The 15,542-nt window shown below is 42.8% G+C and overlaps 2 protein-coding genes across 4 annotated transcripts in view; both read left to right on the forward strand.

Moving 5' to 3' along the window:
* Positions 1–7,566, forward strand: part of ARMC8 (armadillo repeat containing 8) — a 63,817-nt gene extending 56,251 nt beyond the window's left edge. For all 3 annotated transcript variants that reach the window (XM_082767100.1, XM_082767098.1, XM_082767099.1), the window contains 5 exons: positions 424–519; positions 2,192–2,287; positions 2,694–2,766; positions 4,084–4,177; positions 4,987–7,566. In XM_082767100.1, coding sequence (XP_082623226.1) covers positions 424–519; positions 2,192–2,287; positions 2,694–2,766; positions 4,084–4,177; positions 4,987–5,020 — 393 coding nt within the window. In that variant the 3' untranslated portion in view covers positions 5,021–7,566. The remainder of the gene's footprint in view (positions 1–423; positions 520–2,191; positions 2,288–2,693; positions 2,767–4,083; positions 4,178–4,986) is intronic.
* Positions 7,567–9,251: 1,685 nt separating this feature from the next.
* NME9 (NME/NM23 family member 9) lies at positions 9,252–14,831 on the forward strand (the record flags this gene model as incomplete). The annotated part of the gene is made up of 5 exons (XM_082767226.1): positions 9,252–9,284; positions 12,137–12,194; positions 13,061–13,164; positions 14,199–14,270; positions 14,575–14,831. 5 exons carry the CDS (start codon positions 9,252–9,254, stop codon positions 14,704–14,706), a joined length of 399 nt encoding a protein of 132 aa, XP_082623352.1. The 3' UTR covers positions 14,707–14,831.
* Between the last annotated feature and the right edge of the window lie 711 nt (positions 14,832–15,542).

Genomic DNA, 15,542 nt, shown 5'->3' on the forward strand with positions numbered 1-15,542 from the left:
AAACAAACCGAACAACAACAAACAAACAAACAACTTTCTTACCTTCTTTGAGATCGTCCTGTTTTAAGAGGGGGAGAGAAGGTGGTTCCTTCCAACTGCAACATCATACCGAGAGCTTGTGTCCCCTACAGGATTTAATCTTCAGACTGTGGCCTCTATACAAGTGGGAAAACAGTGTTTTTCCTACAGGTTTCAGTGAAATCAGAACCAAGGCTTGTATCTTGCCTTCTGAAACAAGGCAAGGCTTCAAATGAAGAGACATATTACAAAGTTTTCCTGTTGTGATAGACTTTTGGGTTTGGGAGACCACACTACGAGCTAGGATTTTTGTGCAGTTTTGCTACTCTTTAAGTAATTCAAGTAGGAATGCTACTTCTTTGTCTGGAAAGTTACGCTGACTGTGTTTTATCATTGCTTTGGCAGCACATAGACCATATAATGAGCACTCATGGGAAGCAGATCATGCAAGCAGTCACCCTTATTCTGGAAGGGGAGCACAATATAGAAGTCAAAGAGCAGGTATCTTTTTTTTGTTTCATGTTGTCATGGCAGAATACAATTTAAGAAACACCTAGAAATGCTTACTGCTCCCAACATGGCATTTTTGTTTGGGATTATGATGTGCTATGAGCATTTTACTGAGATCTGTCAGTTTAAGAAGTTTAGTACCTACAAGAACATTCCTCTTCAGAGCATGTTACAAACATGTTTGAGTTCCAGAATGTTTTTTTTAAATTTGACAAACAGGGGAACACTATACGTGAAAGCATAAGAATTAAATCTAAGGTAATAGCGTGGCAGCTAGGGGGTGGGAGGAAGAAAGGAAGAGAGGAAACCTTCCTCAGCGTGAAATAAAGGATTTACTGGTTATTTGCTTCTACAGCAGCTGTTGGAACTGTCCATAATAAAGAATAGTGTCGTTGCTTGCCTTGCTGGCAGCAGTGCGTGTTCTGCTGGGAGATGTGGTATCCCAGCTGTGCTGGGTGCCTGGGGGAGCCAGCAGTGATTGAAGGAGAGGAGGCGGCAGCAAGGAAAAAGAGTGCGTTGCTGTAGCCCAGGAAAAGGTGGGGAGGGGCACACTCAATGTGCAAGAGGAAAAGGAGATTGTCAACAGGGTAAAGCATCCCTGTTTTTATTATGGCAGTGTAAGGGGGCCAGCTTAAAGGGATACTTGCTGTGGGGATGCTACACCAAAAGTAAGAGGATAGAATTATGCTGATTAACAGTTATGAAAGACAAGATGGAAACGGGGCTCTCTGCAAAAGCCTTCCTCATACAGGGCATGTGGTGATGAATAATGGTGGCAGCGAGAAGCTATGGGAGATTCCAAAGGGTTGCTTTGTCTTAGGATGGGTATTGGTAGCAAACAGCATGGCAAATAGCTGTAAAAATGTAGGTAAATCCAGACGGTCTAAATCTCTGCTCAGTAAGGAATGGGCTGAAGGTAGAGAGGTCTTTGGCCTGATCATTCTGCAGTGCTCTCCCGTAGTCATCCCTGCATGTCCAGAAAACATGGCTGAGTTCTTCCACAGCTCTTTGGGGAAGAATTTGCAGAGCATCTCCCTGTGCCTCCTGAGAACCAGGAAAGCTGCCTCTGCAAGTCTTAATGTGATATGCATGTAGTGCCAATGTGGGCTTAGTTGCTTCAAGGTTATTTTGTAGGATTGCTTCTATAATTTGCAAGAAATAATCAGATGCGTTAGTAGTTCACTTGTGTTACCTCTGCAGCTAAGATGTGTGGCTAGACTTGGAGGAGGTGGCATTATTACTCTGCTGGATCAGCAGATACACCTCTGTTTTTCCCTTTCCTGACCTGAAGAATTGGATGGATTTTTCTTTTTTCCTAGTTCTGATACAGAGTAGAGTACTTTACTTTCCAATGTATCTTATCTTTTCTATGCACTGCATATTTCCCTGACAGACTTAAAATTTTACTAATTTAAATGAATTAACGAATGAGGCTTTTTATTTTCAAATGGCAATGACTTGATTTTTGCCAGGGCTGTTCAGCCACAGCTGTTAATTCTTTGGCATTGGCCCCAAATGTAAGCAAGCTGGAAACTTCAGATTAAAGATATTAAAACTAATTAAATGAATTGTTTGTTACAAGTTCAAAGCTGTCAGGAAAACTGTATAAATCATGAAATGTGATCTGCAGCCAAATAACTTAACAGTTCTTTTTTTCTTTCAGACATTATGTATACTTGCCAATATAGCAGATGGAACAACAGCAAAAGAACTGATTATGACCAATGACGACATCCTGCAGAAAATCAAATATTATATGGTATGGGGGAATTTCTCTTAAGGATTTTATGTTGGTCTTTTGCCAGAATGAAAGATAGCACTTTACCATGTATTCATGTAAATCCTTATCCAGTATCATGCACTTAACTTTTATGTACCCAGTTGTGTTTTAGAAACCACAGCGTTCAGCTCTATATGGCAGAGTGATACTGAAAGTCTGATTAAAAGGAAAATCCAGTAGTTAGTTCTCATAAGAATGTTTTGGTGATCTAAGCAATACCTTTAGACCTCTTAATAAGCATTAGGAAGGAATTGGCTACTGAAGTGCTGAAGGAAGTTACAGATAAAAATTTGTCCCAACTTCGCTACCTAATTTATTACAAGATGAATGTCAAAATGTAAATGTGAGAAATACTAAATTTGAGTACTATTTTTTCTATATTTAGAGTCATTCAAATGCTAAACTTCAGCTTGCTGCCATGTTCTGTATATCTAATCTCATATGGAACGAAGAAGAAGGTAAGAAAGCCTCATTATTAATACATAGACAAGTTACTACCCTCATCAAAAGGCTAATGTAACACAATACTCAGTACTTGCAGTGCACAGCACAAAGGGATCCAAAGCATAAAGGGAGATGTCATTATAGGTATATTATGGAAGAAGTAAGTGAGGTCAGGAGGACGTTGAGGAAAATCACAGAATCACAGATTCTGTGTAATTCTTTGTAAATTGTAGACTGTGTAAAATGTGGAATTGTTGCAGGGCAGGAAGGGGCGATACAGGAAGAGTGTCAGTAAAGAGGAGCTAATGAGAGTCAGCAGTGGGAGGCTTCCATCTGCAGCATTCCGTAAAACCTGAAAATTCCGTAAAACCTGAATTGGAGTGAAAGAGAAGCCTAGTGGGAGAGCTTCCAAGTCTAAGGAAGCTGTGGAAAATTGTCGTCAGAGGGAACAGGTTCACTGGAGAGGACAAATGGCAACTGATTAGGAAAGGGACTATTTGGAAAGGAATTTCCCCCAGCATGGATGACTTAATTGATGGGTTGGGCAGTGAGAGTCTGAAACCAGTAAAAAGATTTGTGGGTGAAACTGGAAGGAATGGAGAAGGTGTTCAGTAAGAAGAGTCGTGGTCTGGAACAATGGAAAGTAACTAGGAGGTAGATGAAGGATGCTTCTGCACAAAAAAATGTGATTTTGTTGTGAGGAGTGGAGAGGGCAAATGGAGGCCTTCATGTGGAACTGGAGGGAATGGTGAGGGAAAGGTGGGTGGGAGTTTGTGTGCTTTGAGGAATGGTGGAGCTAGGAGGAGGACCTTGTTAGATGGATGATTTACAGATCTTCAAATTGACCATGCTGCTCTTCAACAAAGGAATTGGTGTCTCTAGGGTATCTTTTTCCTACTCGTATTCCACATTTCTCAGGTGACAGAACTTTAGTCAGCATGTGACACTTAGTTATGCTCCTGGTGGTTCTCTGCTCGTAGGCATTCCACAGTGCCTCAGACATATCTCCAGTTCTCTGCATGCAAATCTGAGAGATGAGAGTAAAGAAGCTTGACTTCAGTTGCTTGCTTTAGGATCAAATGTGTTCAGGTTTTTGCCTTCAAAAATTTCTCTTCTTTGCACTCGAGCACACTAAAATACAGAAAAGAAACTAGAGCTCCCTTTTGAAGTAGCCACAGCTGGGGGAGGTTTTCATTCCTGCGTTTTAGCCAAACTGTGTTCCATAGCCCCTCCTTAGGCTGTTTTCTGCTGCCACTCCTTTCTTCTCCTTTCTTCTGTTCTGCATACATTATTTTTGGTGGTATTCCCAACGATGTGACTTATTGTTGTAGGTTCACAAGAGCGCCAAGACAAACTACGAGACATAGGAATAGTAGATATTCTACATAAATTGAGTCAGTCATCAGATCCAAATCTGTGTGACAAGTAAGTATAAAAAACATAAAAATCCAGAAACAAGATTAAACGGAAATCTTTGCTTTTAATTACGTTATTTTCTTCTGGGTTGCTGAATTGGATTGGATCTTGGAAAGGCCAGTTAAAGGCATGACAGCATGGTTGGGAGGTGTTGGGCAAAAGGAACAGCAAAACACTTTAGGGTGTAGTAAACACTGAATTAACTGAAATATTGATAAAACTGCAACCATAGATTTTTAGGAGGTATTCTTAACAAAATGTTGTGAAATGTTAGGTCACATCAATTGCAGTCCTATGCTGACTGCTGCTTTTCTACCTCTCACCTCTGTTGTATGTATTTAGTAGGGGCAGTCTGACTAACTTGCCTCTAGTATGTTCTGAGTTACTGATTGTAGCATTGGATTTCTCAGCTAAAGGACCTGCTTTTCATGGTGCATCTGTATTACAGAAGAATTGCTTTTTTACCAACTGAAGGGAGATTTAAAAAAAAAAAAAAAAAAAAAAAAAGTCTGTTGATAACAAGGTTCAATATGCTTCTTAATTCCCACCATACTGGCCAGTTGCTAAGATTATGCTGAACATCTTATATACTTGATGAGATCATCTTATTCTTAGGTGTAGAGTGGATTCTTGGTTACAGCCCACACAGAACATTTCTGCACCAGAAACTAGATTCTTCCAAACTGAAGGAACCAGCTACTTGGCTTCCTTTCACCTCATTAGTTCATCCTCCTCCTTACTGGCATAACACAGTTTTGGACAGAAAGTTGATGATAAAGCTGAACCCCAACACTTAACAGGTTGTTCTTCTCTTGCAGGGCGAAGACAGCACTCCAGCAGTATCTTGCATGATCAAAGACTAATTAAATCTATGGACACCCCTCATGTCTACTTAAGGAATAGCAGGAGATATTCCTGACTCCTTATATTTGCACAAGTCACCTTGGGCTGCATTTTTCTCAGGTGCAGGGAGCTGCTTTGCAGAAACAGTTTAAATGATCAGGTCTCCAGTGCACTTGAGAATTTTTTTTGAGGTAGTTTCTTTACTCAGAGGACTCTTGGGGGGTTGTTTTGTTCTTCTGTTTTTTGTTTTTGTTTTTTTTCCTGAGCTACCTGGACTTTTGAATAGAACAATCAGTCGTCATTTTCCTTTTGGGCCTACAATTTTCTGCTTTTGCTGCAGCCTGCGTGTGTGTGGGTGTGTTTGAGTGTGTGCGTGTGCTTGGATGAATGTGTGTGGGTGTGATACCTCAATTTTGTTTTTCCTTTTTTGTGTGAAAATCTTTTTCTACAGGTTTTCAAGGGTTGACCATTGTTTGCTGTACGAATACTTCAGTGAATTATATACAGTTTGAATGAAATGTTATTTAAAAAAAAAAAAACTGTTGTATCCCATAAAGTTTATTTTGAATTTTGAACAGATGAATGTTTTTAAGTAAAATATATGCATTTCTGAACTTCAGCTTAACTTAAATTATACTTCCTTTCTAAAGAGGAAAATAGAGAGAGACAGTAGACCCCAAATTATAAGCAGTACGTTCTGTACTGACAAGATCCAAGAGGTAGCATTTTGCTGTCATACAAGGTCACTTGGTACTAGTGATATACTCAAATCAATGGAATGGGTCAGCTGGATTGCTTTAGGTTCCTGTACAGTTTTTAGAAGGCTCATACTTTAGAGTTAGCATGACTGACTTTTCTGGAAAGGAACAGGTGGCTGCAATAACAGCATGCATAAGCTATTGCTTTAGAAGCCAAGGATTTGCTCGGATAATTGCTGAGGGGTTAGTTTATTTCACTGGTGATAAGTATTTGCTGATCACTGATATCAATAGAGTGAACAGCATCTTGCAAAAGCTACACTTTCAAGAGACCAGAAGAAGCTGGCAAGCAGTGATTAAGGGATTGCTTTTGTTTTGCATCCTTTACCTCCAGACATAGTTAAGTGGCTTACAAATTATTTCCATTAACAGGTGCATTAAGTTAGGGAAAGGAATGGAAAAAATACAATTTTTTTCTTTTTACTCAGTCACATTGCTATAAATCTTGTGTATATATGCAGATATACACACTTGCATGGATTTGGATACCTGGATTATAAGGGAGGGGATTTTACTACATTCAGAAGCTAGATTGTCCATAAGTTGCTGAAATTGTGCCTGTAAGTGTGGAGAAAAATTGTGAGTACAAATGAAGAAGACAGTGTAAGGTCAGGCTGGAACGCAAGACCGACCCAGTGGTGGCAGGGGTCAAATATGCATAGGAACAAATGAGAGCAGCAAGGAGCTCTCCTTCATGCAGTTTCAGGGTTCTTGCTTTCTTCCCGTGTCTACTTCTGATTTCAGTTTAGACTATAGTTTTAATAGTCATAATCTCCAAACACTATATTTACGTAGCACTAACGGGCACACTAAAGATTGCAGCCTATGTCTTAAACCAAAACTTTCTTGTGTTACGTTGAGCTTCAGGAAGGCTGCAGCAAGAAGAGAGGTCTGTAACTTTGCTAACCAATTCTGATAAGTATCTTAATCTTTAATCCTAATCAGAAGGTCAAATTGTGATAGCCTTACTTTTTTTCCAAGGTAACTACTTGTGTCAGAAAACGTGACCACAGTTTGGCCTGGAATTTGAATGTCCTATGTATCAGATAACTTATCACATGATTGCAGAGGAGATATATACATTTCATGTAATTTCTTCCACTCTTGAAAGACAAATAAAAGTAAGCACCTGACACTTTTTCCCCAGGCATTGCAGTAAGTGACTGGCAGTTTTTTAATGTCCTTCTGCAATTTTTTTGTGATGGACTTTGGGGGCTGAACAAACAGAAAAGTGAAAATATGTGAGAACTTGATAAATATCAGTACCTCAGAAGTGAAGACTTATTTATAAAAATCAATCATATTTTTTTGCTTGAACTCGAAGAAAATTCTGAGGCAGGTATTACTGATGTAAAACTTTAGTGTGCATCTGGCTTCTAAATTCACACTCCTGCTATGTACATTTAGGAACTCAAGTTCTTACATATCTCTTTTCCCCCTCCTCCTCCATTCACGTTTCTAAAAACAAATCTAAGTTTGATGCTATAAAACTTCGGTGCCTAAAAGTGTTCAGAAAAAAAGGTGAGTAAAGTATCTATGTACATCTTTGAGGTTGTTTCATGAAATTCTACCAGAAAAGATTTAAGAAAAAAAAAAAAAAAAAAGTAAAAAAATAAAAATGCTCAGACAATCTCGTTGCTGCATGAGAACAGTTGACATTTTCCACAGGTGTGAAGTTGATAGGACAAACTGTTGGATGAGAACATTTTTACATTCAGTTAAGCTTTGTGAATAATTTTTGATGTTGCTATAGGTATGTACAAAAAGAAGAAAATACTGTAAATAAAAAGAACTTTACCAGAACATCTAGGTTTTTCTGAACTTCATGGAAAAATCTGAGCTTTCTGTGCCATCTTCTCCACTGCCTCATAGCTGCTAGCCTGAGACTTACAATGGGAGCAAACTTGTTGGCCAGATGTTTACCAGCTTTTTTTGGGTGGCGGCATCTTGTGAATTAGTTACAGAGTTGCTTGCATCACCAGAACAAGTAGAGCTTGTCTGAACAGGATACACATCCTCAGATTTCTGGTGTCCTTGTGCCATCTCTCTTCTAGAAAACCAATCATAATCAATTTTTATATGTTCTATCTTTATATCTCTTCAGAGGGTCCAGTGATGATGGCCAATCTGTGAAGGTGTGTCCAAAAGCACAGTTTTTCGTGGAGTTTGGCATGCTAGTTATCTGACAACTGGTATGCTTGGTTGTACCTCACCTCCCCCAGCTTATTTGGAGCAGTCTCTCCCACTCAAAGTCAAGTGAGACTTAAAATTTGTCTGTTGTTCCTGTCACAGATTCACATCATGGTACTGAGAGAAGCTATGCGATGTGCTCAAAAGCATCTTGTGTCAGTATGTTTTTAAGGCAAGCATCTCATATCTTTTAAAATCTATTTACAGATTTTAGCCGTGTAGTAATTGCTACGCCTCCAGCATGAAACTGCTGAAGCATAAAGGCAGAAGAATAATGGAGGTGCATGAGATTAAATTCTTGAAGATTACAAAATTGGTTTACTAAGAGGACTGTCTAGCAATCCTGAAATGTAAGGACACGATAGGTGTAAACATGTAAAAATCCAGTTGTGGCCAAAATGATCAGGACTTTACTGAAGGCTGAGGACTTTACAAAAAGCTGCTGGGGGTGTTCAGGGGTGCAGCTTGCTCCTCTGAGCTGGTGCTGGAGGCACTGGGCAGTGTCCCTTGGGCTTGGCAGTGGCAATGAGGGAGAGCAGTGGACGTGCCAGAAGCCAGACTCTCAGCCAGGAGAGACCTTGTCCAGCTGGAGGCCGCCATGAGACGAGAAGCCCCGTGAGGCCTGCTCCTGGAGCCTGAGGACCCTGGGCACAGGAGTCAGCAAGGGTGAGCAGCAGCTCTGCCGAAACTGGCATCGCCCTGTGGGCCTGACTGCAACCCAGCAGTGCGCTCTTAGTGCAAACGAGGAGGGGAGAAAGCTTTTAAAGTTGAGCTGCATTTGGAGTGTGGCCAGCAGCTTACCCCCCCCCTGCTCGGTGCTGGGGAGGTCAGGGCTGGCTCCCGCGAGGGGAATCACAGAGGTGACGGAGCCAAACCCTCCTGGCTGCAGCACTGCCGAGCAGGGGGAGCCGGGCAGGCTGTGCTGCTGCTCCTCCCCGCGTTGCCAGGGCTGCGGTAGCAGCATTGGGGCGCTGCCAGCTGCCGCGCAGGTACCGCCAGGCCCCGGCCTCGGCCCTTCTGCAACTCTCTTGGGACTTGGGACGGGGTGGGGGGCTCCTGCTGTGGTTTTGGAGGTGTGCGGCGGTTCAGGCCCTGCAGCAGCACTTCATCTCCAACCCCACACCTTTTGCATGATGTGAAAGGCACTATGTCCTGGAGAGAGGAGCAAAGACAAGTGAAAAGCTTTCTCTGTGCTGCAGGTTGGCCAGCAGCTGGATTCGCATAATTAGAAGACTTCTGCTGGGCTTTGCACTGGGGGGTGCTGCTCAAAGGACCCTTGTTGCTGTAGAAGAATGGCTGCAAAGAGAAAGGAGGTAGTCCTTCAGGTCAGTAGGAGCCAGCTGTGATAGAAATGCCTTTTAAAACATCTTTTAAACTCACAACAGTGGGAGGAATGATGTTCAGTCCTAGGGTAACTTGCATTCTTCTGGCAGAGCCCTGTTGCGAGGACCTCGTGGTGGAAAAGTATTCCTGAAGGCAGGTGGGAAGCGATGGCAAGTGAGCTATGTCCCCCAGAGCCAGGGTGCAGAGAGTTCCCTGCAGGTTGTGTTGAAGGGCTGTTAACGTGCTGGCACTGTCCTGCGGTGTGGCTGCTTTCAAAGAACACCCATGGATGTTTCACAGGATTGTTCGTAGCACTTCCAGAAGTAGAGACCAGGAGGGGAAAGGGGCATTCTCCTGGTTGTTTTTTGAGTCTCTCACTGAATGTTTCTGACCAGTTCACTTATTTAGAAAGGTTGCTGCAAAGCTGGAAAAAAAAGTTAGGAGGTGCAAGAAGAATTCAAAGGCTGAAAAAAACTATTTCACAATGATGCACAGAGTAAATTTTCCCTATTTACGCTGTGCAAGAGACCTCATGATGCTTTGTTAGGAGGAGAGAGAGGATTTCTGAGAGCAGATTAGCATGCAAAATCATAGAAAAAGCCCAAAAGTAGGTCATTAACATCTTGAAATTTTGAATGAATTTCTTCACACAAGAGAGATACTGAAGGAAGAAGTACATAACCTTGTTTGTTCACTGTAAGAATTGGAAAACATGGGGTGAAAGTTTGAGCGTTTGTATGAGAAGGATGATCACTTTGTTGAGCTAGAAATTATTTATGCTGCTTGTCTCCCTGTGTTCGTATGTGATGGGGAATGTAATTTAAACAAGATTTTTCACCTTTGGCAACTGAATATACACCCAGTTTAGGAGAGCCTGGCCTAGGCTTGTAGGAATGTGGTTGTTCACATCTGCAGGTGGATATATATGAACCTCGCGTGGGACACAATGTGATGTCCTAGAAAAGTTCTGGTTGTGTCAGAGAAAAGCAAGTCCTAGCTGCCTCTGGGCATTCAAATTAGCAAAGCACTTTAAACAGCATTGGCATTACTTTCCAAGTCCATCAGTCGAACTCGTTATTGCAAATTATAATCATCATAAATGAGTTGAACTCATTAACATTCTCGAAACACTATGAGGGTGGTCCTTGCACTGATGATACCTGGAAAAATTACACTTCTTAATTCTGCAGATGTTTGCTGAAAAAATTAGGCTTTGGGTCATATGCTGAACAGGAAAACAGAGGTGTTTGAACAACTCCCCATTCTCTGAGTGCGGTGGGGTGCTGGAGAAACTGTACAGTGTGACCTCCAGTAATGCCTCTGAAAATCTGTAAAAGGCCGGCCGCTTAATTTGCATGGGAATTTCCACTCTTCAAATTCTTTACTTGGCAATTTTGACAGTCCTTTAATGTGTGTTGGTGTTAATTATTGAATAGTAGCTAGCCTTATTGCAACATACTGTGTTCCAGCGTAGACAAAATGTATTTAGGATTAATGATACCAACTGAGAAAGTTATTAAGAACCTTAATTGTTCACTATCAGCACAGCAGCAACAAACTGTATTACCAATGTAACAGCAGGGTGATTCTGTAAAGTCGCTTCTTTAAAGAGTCCAAATTTTCAGAACAATTTGTTTAAAAAAATACCAAACACTACTAACCCTGGGCTTTCACCCTTTTTTTCTCCTCTTTAAGTCCAGCTCAGCATTTTTAGCATGTCCTGTTGGCACGGTTAGTGTATTGTGTTATTGCTGACACTCAAGTATCTCATGCTGATCCTTATTTATTTATTTATTTTCTTTGCAACAAGACCCTGTGAAAATTATTCTTTGTTGCTCTCACATGACCTACGCTTACAGAAATAGGCTGGTCAGCAAAGGAGGTTGCTGGAGTTATTGGAGAGCAGCGTGGTGTTCTAACAGCACGACCAGCCCATGGTGCGGCATCCCACAGCCTGTCACAGGGGTCACTTCGTTCCTGCTTCAAGCAAAGCTGCCTGGAGTGAGGGAGGAAAGAAATTACTAATGGAGGGAGAGAGGGCTTGCAGCTGAGAAGGATGAATGTGTCCCTGGGTTTGGTGAAGGAGTCAGCCTGAATGCTGCTTTCACAGCTGCAGCCTTAGGTGATCCCTCAGCTGCAGCCTCTTGTCTTGCACATCAAAGGACCCAGAAAGCACAGAGTGGTGTCCTGTAGCTAAAATGGAGACTGGGGCACAATAAATGCGGATACACACCACCACCTGGTAGGTTCAGCTGGGAGTCTGGTCATTTGGCCATGATGCTGATGCCCTGCCAAGATGCAAGGGCTGTTTCCTCAGTCAGACCCCAGAACAACTTTTGGTCTCTCCGCAAACTGATGCGGGGGTCTGCAAGCAACCAGACTGTTCAAATGGTCACTGCAGCTAAAAGGGGGAGGGCTTGCATTTGCCTGGATGCTCCTCTCCTTTCCATGTGCCTTTCCTTCTTTCTGAGACAACTTAGGCCTCTAATCCATTAAACTGTTCCTCGGGGTTAGCTGGCTTGCTGGTGGGTCCCTGAGAGCTGGCATCCGGTAGTAGCAAGAGCATGTGGGAAGGAGGGGAGGAATAAGAGTTTGGGGGAAGAGTATCTGAGTTCAGCTGACTGCATGGTTTTTCTGAGAGGTCTCCCACCCATGTTCTAGCACAGCTTGGCACTGCGCAGCGGACCAGAGGTGAGAGGATTGCAGTCAGAAGGTTTTTTCTGAAGTGTTCAGATAGCAATACCTCTGTATGTCTGATGTCTGTCTTACATGCAAGAATGCAATGATGTGTCCGTATGTTTATAGCTACCTGGTGACTTACTGTTGCTCTTGCTGTTTTTAAATTTTCACACAGACTAACATCAATAGCCAGGAACTCTGGGAAGAAATGCTGTGTCTCAAAGGCCTCATTGGTAAGGGATTGGTCAACATCTGAGGTTTCTTTTGTTCTGTGTTAAAATGCCTCCAGTCCTGTCAGGAATCAGTTTCTACTGGTATGCATGTTTCAGTCAAACCCTGTTTCTCTTGCCCTGAGTGGAAAGAACAAATAACACTGTAGATGCAAGACTAGCTGGAGATCAGTTTTTCTGCCTTCTGTGGGACAGTTATCATGAAACAATGGCACCACTGGAGCACAAGCCTCTGGAGTCTCCAGTCCAGCCACCCGCTTGGAGCAGGACTGTCCTGGCTCCTGAGGGTAGGGAGGTTAGAGGGATGATTAGGTAAGTCTTGCGTGCTCTTCCTCTGTGCAGCAGGTCTCCCTAGAAAATCTGATACCTCCAGGGGATCAGCCATATAAATATTTCTTCTCAACTCCTCCATACCATTGTTATTAGCTTGATATTTCATAATGTGATTTCACACTCTCATCTAGCAATGGAAACCTTGAAAGAGTATGATAGTTTCTACTTCAGAGTTGAATCCATAATCTCCTTCTAGGTGCTTTTAAGTGTCATGCCACACTGCAAACACACCTCTGGGAACAACAGCCACAAGCTGTGGCTTGAGGGGTTCAGACAGACCTTAAGCATATCTCCTTCCCTAGGAGGGTGGTGCCACAGGGGTCACTGTGGGGCACCCCAGTTCTCAGAGGCTTTCAAGTTTCTTATTATTGTACTAAAATTCTCAGAGGTTTTCAAGTTTCTAATTATTGTACTAGCAGCCTTTTTGTAGTCCCCTTCCAGAAGATTACAGTGCAAAGAGGACAAGTGCACAAGCCAGCCTATTGGTCTAAAAAGGCTGATTTTGACCTTTTTCTTATACATTTTCATGCTTGTAGTTGTTGATGTGTTTCAAGCCTGGTGTGGTCCCTGCAAAGCAGTAGTGGATCTTTTCCGAAAAATAAGGAATGAAGTCAGCAGTGACCTCCTGCATTTTGCTGTGGTAAGATCCAACGTAGCACAGCTTAAAATAACCATTGCCCTGAATTTAGCAGGTAACTAAAGGCTGAAGTAATTTATCTTTCTAATATTCAGCCAAAATGGTAACAGTGCAGAAGTTCCAGCTTGTGTAAGTCTGCTGGATGCAGGCAGTCGGTTACATCAATAACAGCTTATATCATTAAGAATTTTCAGGCTTGAACATTTCTGTACTTGTCTTCTTCTCCTTTGCAGAAGCAATCTGAAAACGTGAAGGCAACTGATCATTTTTTTCCTGTTTTTCATATTTTACCACAGTCTAGCTCTTGCCTTAGCCCTGCCAATAAACTTGCTGTTTTTCTTTGGCAAGATGACAAGTTTGTTGGCAGTTGTGTGTTTACTGATGTGGTGAACTTTTCATAGTAATTGCTTCTGCAGTTTGCAGCAAACTGCTTAAGCTAGACAGAATCGGTGGCATATGTATTCCTCTGATGTACAGGGGAGAGTCTGAAAGAGCTGGATTTCTTCGCTTTGGAGAAGAAAAGATCTAATAGCTGTCTTCACCTGTCTAATGGAGCGTTATTAGAGAAGGCAGAGACAAATGTTTCTGAATGGTACAGAGTGAAAGAACAAGAGGCAACAAGATCACCTTGCAGCAGGGAAAATTCCAATAGATACAAGGTGAAAAAAGCATTCACAATAGGAGTGGTCAGGACACTGGGACAAGTTCCTGCAGAGGCTGTGGGGCACTGTTTCTTGGAGATGCTCAAAACTCCATGTCACGCAGCCTTCAGCAACCTCCAGCTGCTGTGCAAACCACTGCTGGCAAAATCTCCCAGAGACATCTGCCTGCTTCTTGTGTCTCTGATGCTGAGCTGAGAGAACTCGCTCTGACCCCTGTCATTTTAGCCCATAAGACTGGGGCCCAGAGGTGCTTCGCTGTACATAAGGGATGAGAGTAGGCAGTTGAGGATGTTCAGGTCCAGTCTGTTGCATGTGTAGTCCTCTGAAGCAGAAACATTTTTTAGAAACAGCTGTTTTATTTTACATTCCTTTTAGGCTGAAGTTGATTCCATTGATGCTCTGGAAAAATACAGAGGAAAATGCGAGCCTGTCTTTCTGTTTTATGCAGTGAGTGACAATCTTTTTACAGTAGTTGCATAGCAATAAATATGACTTGTCAATGGGAACAACTGTCCCCTTTGAGAGCTGTCCTACTGCAGGACCTCACTCTGTCACATGCTGCTTCAGTTTGCCCTAAGACTGATCAGGAACAACAACGAAGGTTGTTCCAAAGTTTCCCTTCCTTTTGGAGCAGAGCAGCTCAGCCTGGTACACAAAGTGATATGTGATGTTCTCCGCTGATGATTTCCAGAGCTCGGAGAGCTCTGCTGTGAACTAACTTACTGACAGACTTGCTTTTCACACCTTTCAGGGAGGAGAACTGGTAGCTGTTGTAAGAGGAGCGAATGCACCGTTGCTGCAGAAGACCATTCTGGAACAGCTGGCAATGGAAAGGAAGGTTTTAGAACATGGCGGGGAGCGTGTGGTGATAACCAAGCACTGAATCGTGCTTTTCTCCTCGTGCCAGAGGAAAGGTTCATTATCTAGTGCCAGCATAGCTCTAAAGTAGGGGTACTTCCTTGTCATCCAGCATTTTCCAAGAGAAACTATAGTGTGTTTTGTCTTGACCTGTTCACCCATCCCAAGCGTTAATTTTATTCCTTAAAGCTACCTTCTTGGCTTCTAGTTCTAGAATATCTAACGGGTCTGTTTGTGATGGCATTTCTCAGGCTGTGGTGGACGACACTTCGTTGCAGTCTTAGTCATTTCTGTTCCTTGCTGTGCAGGACCTGCAGCCTGTACGTGGATATCAGTGTGTGCAATCAGTCTGCCTTTCAGCGGCTGGTGTGGTCTGTAGTGTCTGCTGTGCAGCGCTGGGGAGTTTTGTGGCAACTTTTCTCCTCCCTCCAGCAGCAAGCTCTGGTGTCAGAGCCCAGCAAACTGCAGCGACCTGCTGCTGCGAGTGTAGTAGGGAACAGTGTTTCTGAAAAAGTGCCTCCTTTCATTTGATCTCAACTTGCTGTGCAGTGGTAACGGTGAATCCCCTTAGTTCTCATACTGACTCTTACTCCCCAGACACCTTCTCCATGTCACTGATGATTTCCTTAGATAGTTATTAAATCTTTCTTCAGCCTTGAGACCTCTGTTGTCATAAGTGTCACAACCCTGGTTTGGTTCCAGGTTCCTGCTACTGCACTGCTGCTATGGGGTGTGTGCTCGGGGCACCTAGTCCTGGATGGTCCTGGGGGCTGAAACCAGAGGCAGCCGCAGGCCCTCCCCAGCCCAGCTGGTGTGAGGGCAGCCTTCTCGTACATGCTCAAATTGGGCATTTCCAAGGAA

The sequence above is a fragment of the Aythya marila genome (genome assembly GCF_965140915.1).
Source record: "Aythya marila genome assembly, chromosome: 9".
Classification (NCBI taxonomy): domain Eukaryota; kingdom Metazoa; phylum Chordata; class Aves; order Anseriformes; family Anatidae; genus Aythya; species Aythya marila.